Genomic DNA, 18,884 nt, shown 5'->3' on the forward strand with positions numbered 1-18,884 from the left:
AATTGAAGTAGTGGATGAGATAGCCAAAACTGGAACTACAAGAGCTTCTTAGCTCATATCAGAAGACTGACGGCGTTTCCAAGAGAGGTAAAAATTTTTCGCCGAGAAATCGACAGGTGCTACGGCTATGCTAGGTTCGGAAGGCAAGTATCATACTCCTATTTGGAAGCCCACTATGAATGCTCTCAATGAGCGCTCGTCCTATTGACATATTCACGTTATCGGAGTTATCCTAAAATGTAGCTAGAAGTTGTGGAGGTCCTGTAAATTAATTTATAAAAAAGTTTTCTGCGTCACTATCTGCATTTCCATACCGTGTATATCTATCTTATCAGCTATTTCGTTCCCTTCGATATTGCTATGTCCATTAACCCAGCAGGTATATACTCTGTGATGCTTGCGATTCGCGACATTTCTAAACAATTCCTGGCTTCATAATCTTGATTTTGAACGGCTTGAATGCCGCTTGGCTCGTGACGTTTCCTGGCAAAGACGTACTATTTTTTAAAAGACAATCAGCAGTCGCAGATGTTCACTGTATAGAGACCGACGAGAATTCCTTTTTCCATCTTTTACTCATTGATGTAGGTCGGCGAAGGGCAGAGAGAGCTTTTATTCTGCATGCGAATATATAAAATGTATGCATATAAAGCTCAAAAGAGCTTTGCCCGCGGGCAAAGCGGTGCCCATCACCGATGTAGATGGAAATACCATCATTCCCCGTTTCCAGTTTGAGATTGTACAGGGGTTCTAAAGCCGAAGTCTCAAAATAACGTGATGTTATCAGTGCCGGCGACAATCAGCAGAGGGCGATCAGTGCTAGAGGTAGGCGCTGATTGAGATACAATTGTCATCGATGAGGTAATAGCTGACCCCAACTGTCATCCCCCTAGCTTTGCCTCTGCCGAAATGGTGAGACGCCTTTCTAGAGAAGAGCTTGACAAGTACACGCGATGCTCAAGTTTATGCCAGCAAACGATATCCTTAGGAGACCAATAGTTCACATTTGTATTGGTAACGTGTGCTCAAATGGAAAATAGCACTTGCCAACCTTCGATACTTTTGGATGGGTATACAACTGAAAACGTAAAAACTTCAAACAAAATGAGAAAGAAGTCATTAAAAGTTATGGAGGCCCTATTTCGAAAGAGGTGTCGCAATTTAAAGAAATAAAAAAAAATACTTTTTCTCGTTCCTACAGGGTGTCTGTTTCTACCATATTGCACTTTATTCATTTTTTTATGAGAGTGCGGCAACAAACCACCGTAGTCAGTTCGTTACCAAAAAACTATTAGACCGACTTTGCCAGCTGCATTTGCCAGTTGGTCATATGATTCGTCGCACATTCGCGCATGTTTGGTGGGTGAACGCTGCCACAGAGATGATGTAATAAGCGCATCCGCCGCAAATATACATACATATCTAACCACATACGGTCGATAGCCGGGGGCTCACTGCTCTATGAACTACCCGCTGACAGTCATCTATTCACAGTAACCAGTATTTACTTGGCGTACATACATACATAAAATGCCATCTACGTACTCCAAAGATTGTGGCACTATGGCGAGATCGTCACATCGGCATGCATTTTAATGCTGATCGCATCATTAGCAACTGCGATGGCACTGCAATCAACAATGAACTCATATTCAAACATACATACGTGCCTTAAGTACATACATATATACATTTATAACTCTAGTTATGTATTTGAAGTAAATCATTTCATTTTATTCATCCACATGCGGCACGTCTCATCTCATCTCACAATGCAATGTCGCAAATCTTTACCACGCTCACTGCAGATCTAAATATCTGCAATTGGTTTTTGTTTTGATTTTCATAGCAATCGCTCCATTTGTTTTAATGGCATGCAAAATCAAGCATAAAATTTGTTTGTTACACGTTTTATTACCAGCAGAGTATTCATTACATTTGTAAATGGCTTTGTAGCTGTTACTACCGGTATTCATGTAATGATAGCAGGCAGATACTTTGTAACATAAGTTGAGTTTTTGCTACATGTACAGTCAGTGTCAAATGTAGGTGTACACCTTGTTCTAATATAAAATTCACAATTATTTTCATGAACATTTTGTTTTCTCATTAATTATTTATGAAAATATAGTTCATTATTTACCTTATATCACATAAATTACACTTTGTGCAAAGTTCACAAAAATTCAAACTTCTTTCATCAAAATTGCAATATTATTCAGAATTTCTAAAAAAAAATGAGTAGATGACAGTTTTGTGGCCCGTTCAATTTTATTTATACAGCGAAGTGCAAGTCTCAAGTCTCTAGAAATTACCGTTGATTTTTTAGAATATTTTTTGTGGAGGGCGATGCGCATTTTCTTCCAAACAAAACTAGATTCTTATCACATATTATATAGCAGAGGCACCTCTGAGTGCTGTTATTCGGACTTAATTTTTATTTAAGTGAAGAGCATAGGTCACTTAAATCCAAATTAAAATGGATTGGTGAAACCAAAATTTCGAAAATCTAACTTAAATGAATCTGGTGAAACTGGCTGTGAGTGTGGTTATTCTAATTTAATTTTATTTAAGTGAAGAGCATAAGCCACTTAAATCAAAGTTAAAAACAAATGAAAATTGATTGGTGAAACCAAAAATTCGAAAATTAAAGTAATTTTCACTTAAATGGATCTGGTGAAACGCAGCCTAAGACGAATATGTATTTCGCTCCGAGTATTTATTTCACATTGAAAAGCAAAACATGGCATTTAAATTTTAAATTATTCCTTCAATTTATTTTTTAATGCAAAATGTGCCAAGCATTTTCTAAATTAACCGATAGTTTTTTCCTATTTAGTTTTTAATCATCCATAAAAAGCAAATTTAAGACTTATTTAATTAAATGCATTGTGTACTTCTGGATACAATGGAAGTTATCAAAGAAACTTTGGAAAAACCCCAAGAAACGAAATCCCCGAGACGGTTCTAAAAATCTCAAAAAGTTCCAACAAAGAAAACCCCTAAAAATTCCTCAAAAATATTTCGAAAAAACGTCAAAGAGTACAAAAAATCGCAAGAAAATTCATGTAAAAATATGCCTATCCGATCAGGTGAGCGACAAATTCTACTGGCAGTCAAGCACCGGTTAACTTTAACAAGCAGTCGAGAGAACGGTCCTGAGTAAGTCTCTTATGGCTTCAAACAGTTATATGTTTTTAAAACGTGGCCTTTGTCTCAAAAATATCCTAATCTCCAAACAATAAAGAGCCAAATCAATCGGTAAACATTGGTCCACTATCAAATGGTGGATTCGTGGACCTACCAGTTCAACGATTTCAAACAATTTTCTGGTTGTCACTACAACTGTATTTTAATTGAAAAAAAATAAATAAAACAGTAACTACATATTTGAGCTGCAACTGGCACTGGTAACTTTCACTGCAGAACCATCTCAATTAATCTTCACAATAATGCCGTCGAACCTTACGAACGTCATAGCATACCATACACCGATGAATTTGCTTGAGTTGTGAATACCCTTTTCATGCAGCTATTGAAGCTTCTGTTGCTAATTGACGTAGATAAGTAAATGTACTAAAGCAACGTATTTATTTACGTTATTTATTTATTTTTTCTTTTTGTAAAGAGAACTCATTTTGCGCAATGGTTTTATTGCATACAAGATGTTTTGAAATGAAATGATTTTTTCATGCACGAGTTTTATTTTTAAGAGCAATTTTATGTGAATACTTATATATTACTAAAGTACTTTATATGCAGTACTAATTTTTGTTTACAACTTTGCACTTAACAAAAACTTTACCACAATCGTTTGTACATTTTTTAAGGTTTGAGCCAAACTACTAAAAAACTAAAATTTTTATTGAGGTTTTCGTAAAACATATTCTTCATTTTAATTATACACATTTGCTTGATCCGTTACTTTCAATGTATTCTATTGAATCGAATAGTGCAACATTCCAATAACTACATGCTAATGTCAATGTCGAACCTTTTATATGGCACCTGCCGCCGCTTCGCTTCAGTTAATAATAATTTTTTTTTTTTCAAATTCATTGCACATTTTAGCTATTTAACAATGTTGCCGACATTCGTTGCTGCCGGCAATTGTAATTGACAGCGATTCTTGTCGTACAGCGAATAAGGTGTGAGCAACATAAATCTTTTTTTTCTTAATGGGATTTCTCGTTGCAAAGTTGGCTGTGAATGGCAGCAGTTGCAACCGAATGTCAACGCAGCAAGTACCTACATAATTCGACAGTGTATTTGCAAGCATTTGTACGAATTTATGTAGAACCGCGCTATGTTTTGTGAAGATTTTTATTCATTTTGCTTGCGATATATGTATGTACCGTGTAACCCATTTATATGGGACTCGCATAAGATGGGAACTCTGTAATTAGGTACCTATTTGCCAAGTCCCAGTTCAAACATATGAACAAAAATAATCGGTTAAAATATTGGGTTTTATCCATTACAAACAGAGCTGCCATAAATTAAAAAATAAGTTTCTGCAAGTAAAGTAAGTAAGTAAATAGAGGCAACTGTCGCTGCAAAGGAAAATGTCTATAATACACAAACCAAGTATATTGGTTCACCGAAATCTGTCGAAATAGGCAATCAGCTTCTGCTGTAGACTTAGGGTTGTCAGATTTTTTATGCGCGAAGTCAGTACGTTACAGTTTTCCATGCTTATAAAATCAGTACCTTTCAGTACACTTTTACTCAAAGCAAAACTATCAACGTAAGTAACAGGTAATACTTTAAAACACCAGAGTACTTCTTTTTAAAAATATTTCAGTATATAAATAAAACATTGTTCATAAAAAATAAAAATGGTATTCATTTTAACATGAGTGCACACATCACTGTACACAGGAGCCAATAAACTATTTTATGCTTATGACATTTTTGAATAGCAATAATGAGATCATTTCTATTTTCAGTGATTAAATAGTCAAAGAATTCTATACATTTCATTTAAAATTACTCTTAATTTGAAGTTCAGTTTCAAACATTTTATTTAGAAGCCGGTTTCTCTCTTTGTGCCAGGAAGAGAATTTTATGTTTAAGATCCTCTCAGTTGCTTCGTTTGAGTGTGAAAAAAAAAATTACATATTTTTTTTAAACTGTGGAAAAGTTCTTAAGGACTTCATCTATATTTCCGAATGGAAAAACTAAGAATTTTCTAAAAAGAGTATTTAACTCTATGTCTTGTATGCAAAACTCTTTTACAATGTCAGTTAATTGGGAGAAAAAAATTATAAAGCTGAATCTACATGAGACGATTTTCTAGGCGATTCAACTTTGCAGGCGATTATCGCCTGTCATAAATGGCTTCATCTTATGAATAAAATCAGTACAAGAGTTGAAAAATCATTACTGTACTGATAAAATCAGTACGTCTGGCAACCGTACTGCATCATTGGTTTTTGATCTGTTATTTATTCACTTTAAGAAAAATATCGGAAAATTTTAAAAAAACGGGCATTTACCTTGCATGAAGAATATAAAATTTTGTATATATACATGTACATTATTTCTTTTATTTCTTCCTGATGAAATGGACACTCGGTTATAATGGACAATTCGACGCGGTCCCATGGAGTCCATTATAACCGGATTGCACTGTACTTATATACATACATACGTATGCAGCCCGTTAGTACATTCTCTGTTTGCATTAATATTTATGACGTTAATGACAAATATAATTTTCAACACATAAAACATACGAAACTTCTTAAAGCGTTGGCGGCAATCGTCGCTTAGACAAAGGTTTCCTACTTTACATTTTTTTGAGTAATCGCTGTTAAAACGGTATTTTCTTAAGCATTTTCATTTAAGCTTTTCAATATTCATTGTTACTTTTTACTTACATTGTGCCACGAAAAAGATTAACATTATAGTCGTAGACAGATGAGCGTCCAGGACCTGAGAGTACCAGCGCGCATTCGCTACCAAAGCGTGTGTTTAGTGGCTCACCAAAGTGGTGAAATTGCGCATGTGCGGTGTGATATGGCGCTGATATGGCCGCAGCGAAGAGAAATAGTCTGTAAATGAAAAATTAATTTGCTTTAATAAAAATTAGGTAAAAATTTCACTTCTATAAAGAAAAGCCTAAATTGATGGAAAAATTATATACTCTATTTAAACTATTCTAAGCGCCGCCAACAAGAACTAATCCCGCCCCTCGAAAACCCAACAATCAAAAGCACATATGTATTTATTGTTACATTTGACGTTATCGATATCAACCTAATATATGTATATGTTTATTTGTGAAAACTACATCGATATAATTTCTCATGTATCTACTCAACGATATATTTCTCGATTTTTCGACATCCTCATTGATATGTGTTTATCGAAATAATAATAATAATAATAAATAATATATTGGCGCTTACAAATATGTTAGTGTTTGGCCGAGCTTTTCTTCCGATTTGTGGCGTGCGCTTTGAGTTGTCACACAAAGAGGAGGGACCTACAGTTTTACGCCGACTCCGAAAGGCTATTGTATTTTAATGAGAAGCGGTTTTTCATGTCAGAAATACACTCGGAGGTGTGCCATTGCCTATCGAAATAGATATCTTAATATGTTGGTTTTGTAATCTCGGCCAAGACCGACAATTCGTAGGAGACCATATAAGAAGAAGTAGTAATTTTTACACAAAACATAAACTATCTAAACCATAAATGATTCTCCTTCTCTGTTTAGTTGGGGCTCTTGAAGCACCTAGAAGTATCTTTTAAAATACTTTTTACGAGGCATTTTGGTACGAAGCATTTTGTATTAAATAAGTCTAGATGAGTTAATACCGTTCTGTAATACCGTAAAAGCGTTTTTCCATAACAGCAATTTTCTCATTTATATAATAATAATAATAATAGATTGGCACTTACACATATGTTAGTGTTTGGCCGAGCTTCTCCTCCGATTTGTGGCGTGCGCCTTGATGTTGTCACACAAAGCGGAGGGACCTACAGTTTTACGCCGACTCCGAACGGCGATTGTATTTTTATGAGTAGCTGTTTTTCATGGCAGAAATGCACTCAGAGGTTTGCCATGGCCTGCCGAGGGACGACCGCTGTTAAGAAAAAACCTTTTTCCATATTTTTTGCGATGTTGCTTTGACCAGGGCCTGAACCCAGGCGTTGCAGAGTGGAAGCGGGCACTGCTTACCACTACACCACAGCGGCCGACATTTCTCATTTATATACAACCCGCTATTATCCGCAGTCCTGCTCTCCTATAGAATTATTCAAATTATATCAATGGTTCATTATTATTTTTTCCTTATTTTAAATAAATAAGACGTTTCAGTATGCCGTCTGGAGAGCTCTGACTTCTTCCCTGAACAGACCGGTCACTCCGCGTTCGGAATGGCTTCCATTAGCTCTTTCTCTACCTACAGTCTATCTAGAGGGGACCGGATAGGGAAGTGATCAATGAACTTCTTTTTATCGATGGATCAAAACTTGGATAGTGGGTTAGTGTAGGTGTCTTTTGCCGGAAGCTCTGCATCAAAACTATGTTGAGTCTTTCGGACTTCTGCGGCAATATAATGTGACGTCAGTTAGGGAGGTTAGCATTTACTCTGATAGTCAGGTGACCATTAGGGCGCTAAACGTGATGATAGTGTGGATCTCTCCTGGGCGGTTGGGCTGCATATAAGCTCAAGCGAAAAGCTTAGGAAACCCAAACAAACAAACAAACCTGAGAAGCTCTCTCTGGCATCGAAATCAGCTGCTTCCGTAATGTCGTAGCCTCTCGTGGTATCACAACGGATAATCGCTTCATGGTCCAAGTGTGTCCCTTGCCTGGGGCAACACCTATAATCTAAACTAAACTATCCAGTTCCCTCAAAACAAATTTAATGGCATTTCTCAATTAATTAATGCTCAATATGTTCATAAACTAAATATGTATATCCCCTTAATCTTGTTTAAATATGTATGTATTTGTATTTAGCTCTTCGACGCATAATCCGTAACATACTACCTTACATTTCTATAGACAGCAACAGAGTTGCAGTACGTATGTACTTCCCACCATGTTGGTCACCATATCACATTCACTTGAGCGTAACGTCACAGGTGATTTATCATTTTTTTTTCAGCTGTCAAAGTGCAGTAGTAGCTGTCGCTCACAAATTCGCATTCATTCGCATTTGCTTGCCAACTGTGTTTCTGCTTTATAGTATTAGTTGTAAGTTTGACTTATGATAGTAATTTTATGCCACCGTAATTTAACTTTTTTCACCATTAAATATTTGCTTCTTGCATATATATATTTTTTTTGTACAAAGTTACGCCTTCTCTGGCTGCGCACACTTTCCTATTAGCAACAGGTTGCTGCTGACCCGCATCAACTCACGTTGGTAGGTGAGCGTTTTAAGGCCCGCAGGCGCCGTTCGCCACTCGAAAGCGTTTGATATTTATTGTTTTGGTGCATGTCGATTGCTGATTATGGCAAATATAAATAGTAGAAGCGCGCGTTTGTAGGTGTTTTTATTTAAATTTTTATTTTATTTGCTTTGTGGCAATGAGAAAGGGCGACCAGCAAAAGTGAACGAATGTTGAAAGGGAAATGCCCAAGCATCTTTCAAATTGTATAAGCTTGGACTGCATCATTGGCAACGGTAATTTGGAGGTCGTACGTGCACGTCATGGGCAACACTTTGAGCCATTTGTGCGGCAATTAAGTACTATTGAATTGAATTGAAGGTGTTGAAGTGAAAGTCCCTGTCATTACAACAAGTACCTTTATAGTTACGAATTTATTGGCGATAGTGATTTTTTGTTAGAGAAATTCGATTATTTATCTATTTATGTATTTTTTGTTACAGTACTTTTAAAATACTGCTATTTCCGTGTAACTTCGTTGCCATTTATTATCACAAGACTTTTGTATTATTTATAGTTAATTAAACAAAAGCAAGAAATAGTTAGCGTGGGCATAGCAGGTTAGTAGTAATTGAACTTTATTTCAAACCTCTCACTTTTTATAAGCAATGAAAAAAGGCTATCGAGAAAGTGTTTATAGTTCAAGAAGTCTAAGTGAGCAGCATGTATTGAGGTGCCTTTTAGCAACGCCCTGCCGGAAATAATACTTATACAAGTACCCCGTAGATGGGATACTAGCACCTCTGAACTGGACCTTGGTCGCAAAACACTTGCTAGAGTACATATCTGGTAAGGAGGGAATGTGCAGTGTTTGTATAAGCGGAAGACATGGGTAGTTTCTAGGAAACCCTATACGATCTGATCCTAGATCATTTAAACCTGGTGACTAAAGGGGCCTCTAACAGCGTCCGCGTAATCAATCTTATTAAGACAAAAGTGGTGCTAATTACTCGATGAGAAATGTAGACTGGTAGATAGTATAGGGTATTTCAATGAATTTGTTTGTTATCAAAAAGAAAATTTTTGATTATTCAATAATAAACTTTGAAACAAGAAGGAAATACTATTTTTTAATTTGATATCATAACATGATATAGAAGTTCTATTGTGACCTCAGCCTACATTACAAACCTGAGCTATTCCTGGAGACTCTTTAAATTTCAGAATAGATCCCGGTGGTAGGAAGTGTATGTGCTCCTTTCTTGGCCAGAAATGCCTCCTCCCCCTTCTACGTAAAACAGCCACACACTCCAGAGGGAGGTCTAATGATGTTTCCTTGGCAGAGTAACAAAAGCGTGATTAGCCTGTATCTTTTCAGATTGTACCATACTAAATAGTAAGCTTTTGCAATTTTAAGCAATTTAAGTAAAAAATTATTTTATTTTTTGAATTATATTTATGTATATGGAAATTTACAATCTTAGGGTCCTTTGAATGCAACACCAGGATTTTCCTGTTAAACACCATCAGCGCTCTCGTAGTCTGGCCGCCTCGATATTAGTACTCCACAGGAGTTTGGAGTCCTGGATAAGTTCCAGATACTTTACTTCTGTGGCAGCGTCGACCGCGATCTTATCCAAGCTCAACTTCCTCACCCCATTTAGAGTTGTTTTCTTGGTGAAGTGGAGTGGTTGGCGAGATAGAATGATGGCGTCATGTCAGCTCGCAGCTTTCTCACAGCGGCAAGTACTTGGATCTGATCCATATGAAAACTCCATGGAGTCCCACCATTAGGAAAAAGTGAGGAAAATATTGGCTGTTTTATACTCTGCAGTGGATGTTTGTTAACAGATGAAGTCCAAAGTAATTTCTTGGTCCTACACGAATGATTCCATAGTTAAGCCCATTAAGATTAATGGAGTAGAATTCTCTGGTGACATCTTCCCTAGCTACATAAATCATGTAGAGGAGGGTGTGGCTTCATTGGTATTAGTAGTGATTTGTAGGGATAAATAAGTGAAGAAACATGGATCGAAGCCTACCCTTCCAGCTGGTGGGATTTTTTGCCATGACCTCTACTTCAATATCATGTTTAGGCTCAATGACTGCTGCACCGTTTTTCAAGCTCACTGATTATTTTCGAATCACACTTAAAATTTATATCAGTCTATAATGAAAAAATCACCTCAACACTTTCTAGTAGGTTGCCCTGCTAAGAAACTCCCAGTGATATATATTAGACATTTCCCTAACTTTGTGATAAGCCCCGAACTTTAATCATATGAAACTATCAACATAGCATCAACGGACTGTTTAGCCTTAGAGATAACCTTAGAGCAAATATGGGCAAACTCACACTATCACACACATCCGCCTCCATTGTAATAGCTGGACTGGGCCCAGTAGACATTTTCGCACAAGAGATGAAAAAAATATATATTTATAATCGCCTGGCTGAGAACGGGGATGGTCTAACGCGAAAGACAATAGCTAGAGAAGAAGGTGTCGTTCTATGGTAATCTAGCAGAAACGATATGGCGACCCAGAAAAATGGAGGTGGACCAACAAGCTCATCCCTGGCGTTAAAAAATGGCTGAATAGGTCTCACGGATAGTGTGGTTTTCATCTAACCCAGTTTTTCGCGGACCACAGTCCTTACCGTGAGTATCTGAATAGATTTGGGCATCACGACTCCCCGTACTGTTCTAGGTGCATAGGAATAAAAGAAAATGCGGAACACATAATGTTCTCCTGCCCCCGCTACGCCCATGAGACACGAAGCATACTACAGGACAATGGCATACTAAACTATATGTTAGCATCAAGCGAGAACTGGCAGAAGATATGCGCTCATGTAACACGGATCGATGTGGGTTTAAGACGAGTTGAGCACTTTTTTCCTAATTTAAATTTCTACTACATCTACCACCGTAAGCTTAAGAATTACCAAATCTTGAAACTTCTTTTTTATTTGCTCAATCTTCCATGCCGAACATTTTGTTTATTTTATGCGAATGCACAATTTTGTTGTTAAGTATTGAACAGTTAGTACCAGTAGAGCAGCTGATTTACATTTTTTCAAATTATTTGGCCTCTAAAATGTCGTTATTTTGTTTTTTTTGCAAAAAATTTAGGGTGTCAAAATCTATTTGCATTTAAACCTTCTTTTCATACATAAGAAGCGAGTGAAAATCAGTTTTTGGTAGGTTCGCCTAGCACAGGAGCCCAAATGCTGGGCCTTGCAAAAGATGGATCGATCCCTCTGGATACAAACAAATTTACTTAGAAAGAAAGTTGCAGCAATTTTTTTTTTTTTAAATTGCATTATCTAAAGTTTTGTTTGTATTTCATATAGCAGATTTTGATCCTAAAAAAAACTGAAGAACTTTTTGACGCTTTAGAGCCCAGAAGCAACATCGAACTCTCTAATACTACCGCCTGTTTAATGTACCTCAATTTCACCCACACATCTCCGAACTCCATTACGAAGTTTGACTTCAAAAATTTATTTCGTCCGAACACTGTCAACAGCAACTGATTTGCCGAAGTACAAGCGAATCATCAGTTAATAGTAAGTTATCGTAAGATGCCCGAAAACAAGCAGCATTTTGAAACCCAATTATTACATATGCTTGGAAAATCAAAAAATGCCATACTCCCTAAAAACCGGCCAAACAATTTCCTTGTTCACTCTTTTCATTACATTGCAATCAAGATTTATTAAACTTAAAAACCTTATTTTCTACTGAAGTGCATTAATAATAATGCAATTATGATTTTCAGCTTTTGTATGTAATTTAATTTTATATTTTTTGTTTAGACTTCTTTTTTGCCTATTCACTGGTCTCCATGCGCTTATTCGCCTTTAAAGCCAAATGTAATAAACATATTTTAAGGCGAAAATGACTGTATTTTTGTCTATGTACATTAGCGTGGGCCGAAAATCCACTTTTTTAGAATTTTGATTGTTAATAGAAAAAATATGGTTCATTATGCTTTAAAACCAATCTGTGTGAGAGATTATAATTTTTTGTCAATATCTTAGGCTCGCCAAATTCAGTATTCTCAAAAAATTAAAATTCATAAATACATTCATTAATACATTATTTAACTAAAACTGCAAGTATCTTCGAAAGTATTAGCCCTACATAATTTGGTATTAGAGAATCGGAGTAAGCTAAGAAAACATTTTTTTTGGCACTTGAATTTTGGTAGACTTGGGCATAATGGACCATATTTATGTTATTAACAATCAAAATTCTATTTCTATTCAAGTCTATTTCTATTTTCGGCCCACGCTAATGTACATGTACATCCATATGTATTTGTGAATGTATTTATGTATGGCTCGAAGGCGTGCGCTTGGAGTGCATTGTTTTTGAAATAACGCGTATTCACGTTTTGACATTTACCTTTGTCACGATCGCCACTTTGTTTCTCTTATTTTCCTGTTCGTATTGAATTGCGAATAAGTTCATAAAAAACGCATGCGCCCATAAAATTGAAATTGTAAAATTATAATTGAAAATCTGCAAAAAACACTACTGTAGAAGGGCACCACCCGTAAGTCAGTGTGTTGCAATAAATTGGCAAATTGATTTTTGGTGACAAAATGAAAATGAACAGCAAATTGCTTGTGAACTTAATTTTGAACTTTTTTAAAAGGTAGACAATATGACTAATAAAGCGTCATAAACGTGTCAAACGATTGGCAGTAGACACAAAATCAATCATTCTTTTTGCATTAACTTTGAATAAATTTTCGATTTTTTTTTTTTTACTAACCCAAATACATATTTTTTCTATGTTGGTGTTGATTGATTTTTCCGACAGGGTGGTAAGATGATTTATTTTAGAACGACTTTCCGCCATTCCTTGTCAAGCTTGGTTTGCCGACAAACCGGTTTCGGCGTTGTGCCATCTTCAGCGTCATTTTTCGTTCCGAACGAATATGCCACAATGCCGAAACCGGTTTGTCTGCAAACCAAGCTTGACAAGGGATGACGGAAATTCGTTCCAAAATAAATCACATATTCTTTCACTCGTACCTATGTATGTATGTGTTGCTCTGATCAGGAACCCAGCCTTCTCTCGTGTCTGCTTTTGTTAATATCTGTTCTGGAAGAGGTTACCATATACTCCAATAAAATAAACATTTAAAAAAAAAACACCAAAACGCAACTAGCATAAAAAATTTCCAATCAACAAGCAAAACATTATGCAACATATCTGTAAAGAGGGCAGTCGTGAATTAGTATCCATCGCATGCAATTGGATACTAATTGGTGGCAACTAATCTCATGCTGGTATAATTGGAGTTTATTTAGTTTTCGACTCATTATCTTCCAATTGATCTCGGAGTCTTCCTGGCCTGGTAAAATCTTGAAAACCAAAGTGCAGTGATGGTCAAAATTGTAGTTATTTCATACCAAGTAGATATAAACTATGGTTCCGGGTGCAGAAGCCCATGCATGGTAGGCGAGTTTTTGGCGTAAAATACGTCTTACGTTTCGGTATGGATGCCATGCTCAAATGTTGTAGTTGTAATTTTTAGAGCTTCAGGAAAACGCTTATTTTACGAGAACTAATGAAGCGGCTTCGAAGAAAAATGCTGAGTTTCAAAGAAAAAATTCCAAACCTATCGTCAGATTCAGTTTTGTGAGCCACAAGTGCGGTTTCTGTCGTAGAAATTGATGGTTTAAATGTGAAGCACAATACCGGGGCTAGAAGTTTTAGTTTGAAAATTATTTTTTCAGAAGGTTGCCACCTGTTTACAAAGTTAAGTTTGATGTATATAATAGTTTAAATAAACTACTTTAATATGGATATTAATCCAAATGGCTTTATACATAATTTACTGTATAAAATATTCAAATAAGGGCGCCAAATGAAAGATTATTAGAAAATATTTAGCTTGAACAGTAAGAATATTAAAAAGTCTGTTCAAAAAGTTAAACTCTATTTATTTAGTAAGTTTCATTGAAGGATGGGTAGCACTTGAAATGGGTTTAAAATCCAACCAATAAACTCAAAACGAATGCGATTCTTCTATATTCGGTTCAACCAGCTCACGACTTGCACTAAGTACCCTCCGAGATACAGATATGTATATTCCCATTATTTATGAGTTTCTTATCCTCGGAGATGAGGCTTTCTGCAAACAGTGGAGACTCTTTCCCGGCTGCAATTTGCAGAGATTTCAAATCTAGAAATGCCTCGAGAGCTGCTTTGAGTATTTTTCTCATTGCTCTAGTAATGCCCATGCAGGCCAGTCGTTAGGGTTTGCTGAGCTGGCTGAAACTGGCATGTGGTACTTGCGCATATATGTAATTCTTTGTAGCCACCCACTTCTTTAAAATGGCAGCCATATCAGAGTACTGGGCCTTCAACATACATAAATTTTGCTACTTAATCTTTGGTTGTTTGAATTTACTTTCAAAGCCCACGTGCGATTCTAACCCCACCTTCCTACATACATATGAATGTATGTAAATTTATCGCCTCATAGAAATTTGTCATTCAGAATGACGTAGAAAACATAGAAAATGAATAACTAAAATAACTTGGCACATATACGTACCTAGAAAAATTATTAATTATGTTTTTGTTTTATTGATCCAATGGACCCGACCACTCCTTAAACGCTTACGAACCAATCAGCAATTCTTTCGCAATTTGCGCCCAAAAATCGCCAATAGCCGTTACCACTGCTGCCTTCGATAAAATCAAAATTTGCTTTTGTGCAGCTAATTGACAGACAAATCGCGCGAGCCTACGATACAAGCGATAAAAAAATATATGTATATGCTTACATATATAGCAATAACAAACTAAATAGTGGCAAGAGTTAGATAAATAAAAACGAATGAATGCTGCGCATGCGTAACCAAATCAAAGCTTTACAATCACATTTGCTGCCAGCGTACCTGCGGCGTAGGCAAAAACGGATATTTTATAAGCCAAGTGAATTATACGAATTGACACCGTGACACCAAGGCAACGACTATGCGGCTATGCGTCAATGGCTTTTGGCCATTGGTCACGCGGTGTTTACGTAGTGCGCGTAAAAAAGTGCAAACTTGCAGCTTATTTGTGAAAGGAAGCCAAGTGCGAGGCTTATTTATAAACGCACGCAAATTTGCAGAAAACTGGAAACAAACTGGCCGCTACTTCTTATTACACTTTTCACTTAGATTAGATCTATGCAAATGCGTACTTATGCTTAATAGGGCGGGTCAATTTATATGGCAATTTTTTTCGATTATGCGCGCATAGCACAGAAGGATTTTACGCGTAATTCTAAGCAAATTTGCCGAAAAAATCATGGGTCAAAAATCAACTTAGATCCATTTCTGCACTTAACTTTTTCTTAAAACTTCCACCAGAGGGCGCAGCAGTGAAAATTGTAACCTTTTTTTTTGAACCCTATCTCCGCAACTTGGCAGACTCCAAATTGATTTTAGACCCATAGTTTCTTTGGCAAATTCGCTTAGAATTGCGTGCAGAATCCTCCTATGATATACGCGCATATTAAAAAAATTTACCCGCCCTAATGTATATATTGTACGTAAAAAATTATGTTGCCATGCATAGGCATTTGATTCATCGCAACGCATAATTATTTATGCGTAACTTTGCCACCACGCCTCGGGCGAAGGCACCTGGGCCGTTAATAACGTCGAAGCTGTAGGTTATGACAGTTTGCGTGCATTTAATGTCACTTTAACATAAATTTTTCACTTTTATAGTATTTTTTTTTTTTTTAATCTTTGCAAAGAAACACTCCAGCTCATGCAAGAAGTGAAAACCTTCAAATGTGTCGACAAAGAACAGCAGCGGCCAGCAGCCAGCAGCCAATAACCAGTAATCGCTAACAAGTGTAACACGCACGCACACTTTTCACTTTATCCGTACATTTCAAGCGCTTGCGCGCCCATTTGTCCAGCAGTTCGGTCAGCTCATTCCGAATGTTCGCTTATTCATTCTACTCAAAAGTAGGTCAACATATTTTGCATGCGCATGTCTGCTGCTTGTGTGGGTTTGGCGTTCACATTCGTCACAAGCGTATCGTGAGTGCGTCGATTGCCGCTTGGATATTTATTTGTTGCACAGGTGCGTCGTAAGCACTTTTGCCACCACAGCATTGCACTGATACTTGTTGTGCATTCATTCATGGCTTTAAAATCACCTTTAAATGCAAACATTTGTATGAACATATGTAGATATGCTTTGCAAATATTGACCGTTGAAGAGATATTGACGAATGAAGACATCAATGCTGAAATGCGTGAAAAATGCAAAGTAAATATGCCACTGAAAATTTGAAAGGTGACAACTCAACTAAACTAAAACTAGATACTCACTTCCAATACTGAGATTCAAAGTTTTTCGCTCAAAAGAACACCAAAATGTGCGCATACCTGTTTTTGTTTTTTTTTTGCAAGTAAAGTTGAACTTTGCTGTACAACAATTAAAGCTCCTTAATTATTCTTGTGAAATAAAAAAATTTCGTGTTCATTTAGCCGTTGTCCTAAAATTGTAACTATTTACAGCTTCATTGCGTCCCCGAATCGTACATGATTTTTATTGGAAATTATTTTATTAGAAAACTAGCTTTTGCCAGCGTCCAATTATACCGGATCCAATTTTTGGGCCAAGCGTAGTGATCTACGAGCACGGATTGGACTGATTACGCGGCATTGGAAGGACATATGGTCACCATAAGCATCATTGCCGATCCGCTGTGTACATCTTGTTTGAAAAATGAGGATGGCATGGACAATTTTCTTCGCCACTGTCCGGCCCTAGCCAGACATAGATGGTACGCTTTTGCGTCCGATGTATTGAGATGTTGTAGCACGCCCAACATCCCGGATTCATAAAGGAGTCTGGCAAGTTTGCAGAGGAGCAATGAATTATAACCCACCTTTGTATTCCTATCCGGTAAATCCTCTCTCTAAACCTTAAGTACAATGGGCTACATTTAGTGAGTCAGGGTCGTAGCCAGGATTTTTTCGCTTCTGACAATTATTTTTTTTACTTTTATTTCAACATAGATTGATTAAAAGAAAAATACTGATAAAAATAAAATATTTCACACAAACAGGGTTGAAATTTTGAAATTCCTGCCCGTATTTTGTTTGTAAGTCAAATATTAGTGGAATTGTGCTACTATGATAGCACGTCCGAGTAATCATAGTAAACTTATGTACAGTGGTCGAAAAAATTATGGCCGCACCAAATTTTGACAAGTTTTCAAATATTATTTTTGTTGTTATTTAATTTTGATTAGTTTTTTATAGTTCATTCTTTACCAACATCCGTATAAAGGCAGTGTCATACGATTGGGAATTTGCCGAAATATGGTGGAAATCGTTCCCCAATTGTGTGAATATTTTTCATTACCCCAATAACGAGAAATGATTTGTGGAAATTTTTCAATACAAGATTGCTGTATTGTACCAAGCCTTTGGTTAGAATTTTTTTATTTTGGACCAATAGCCTAATATAAAAAAGCACAAATATGTACAAATGTACCGGTCGAGTGGCACTGCTTTAAAAATGTATGCAATAAAACAAAAAAAAAAATCAACGAAATTTCGTAAAAATTTCGAGTTTTACATTAGATTTTGAGTATGCAGTTTTGTAGACCATTGATTTCTAATAGAATAAAGTTCAAGTTTCAAATCGCTAAAAATTACGATTGATTTTTCGTAGTTCTTCAAAAAGCTCGAAATTCGCAAAAAAAATAACCAAAATTAAATAACAACAAAAATAATACGTTAAAACTTGGCAAAAAGTGTTCGGCTATACTATGTCGACCACTGTATGTAGTTTTTTATCATATATATAAATAGGCAATCATGTTTCCTTTACACCCCTTTTAGGGCTAAACTATACTTCTAAGGTATAAACAGTTATATATCATTAGAACGGTATTTTGATGCTGATGTGCAGGCAATTTTTAAAATTTCAAATCAGTTTAAAATAGAGCGAAAAAATCAATTCAAAAGTCACACCAATACCAATGCCATACATGTACATGGTTGGGGCGGAAATGCCCCCTAAATGTATGCTTTAATATTGATAGCGAATTAAAGAAACGTGCTAAGCAGCAGTTCAGGAATAAAATGTATGTATGTATGTACATGAATAGATTAGACTCAAACAAGGAAGAAGGTAAAGTTGAGTATGGAGAAGAAGAAAGTGATAAATACAGAAATTAAAATAAAAGTAAAGAAACCTAGATATAAAGACAAAGAGGAAGGAAAATTTAAATACCTAAACTAATAACAATGGTGGGGGTGAATATGTAAATGAAGAAAAGAATGGACATATTTAGATCAAGATAAAGGAAAAGATAAAGATGAAGACCAAGACGACGAAGATGAAGATGAAGATGAAGGTGAAGATGAAGATGAAGATGAAGATGAAGATGCAGATGAAGATGAAGATGAAGATGAAGATGAAGATGAAGATGAAGATGAAGATGAAGATGAAGATGAAGATGAAGATGAAGATGAAGATGTGGT

At 36.2% G+C, this 18,884-nt stretch overlaps 1 protein-coding gene across 1 annotated transcript in view; it reads right to left on the reverse strand.

The window, feature by feature from the left end:
- LOC118737443 (peroxidase) overlaps positions 1 to 18,884 on the reverse strand; it is a 100,630-nt gene that overhangs the window by 45,233 nt on the left and 36,513 nt on the right. The window contains exon 2 of the mRNA XM_036467938.1: positions 5,883 to 6,056. Coding sequence (XP_036323831.1) covers positions 5,883 to 6,056 — 174 coding nt within the window. The remainder of the gene's footprint in view (positions 1 to 5,882; positions 6,057 to 18,884) is intronic.

Source organism: Rhagoletis pomonella, unplaced genomic scaffold (genome assembly GCF_013731165.1).
Source record: "Rhagoletis pomonella isolate Grant_MI unplaced genomic scaffold, Rhpom_1.0 Rhpom_scaffold_00004, whole genome shotgun sequence".
Classification (NCBI taxonomy): domain Eukaryota; kingdom Metazoa; phylum Arthropoda; class Insecta; order Diptera; family Tephritidae; genus Rhagoletis; species Rhagoletis pomonella.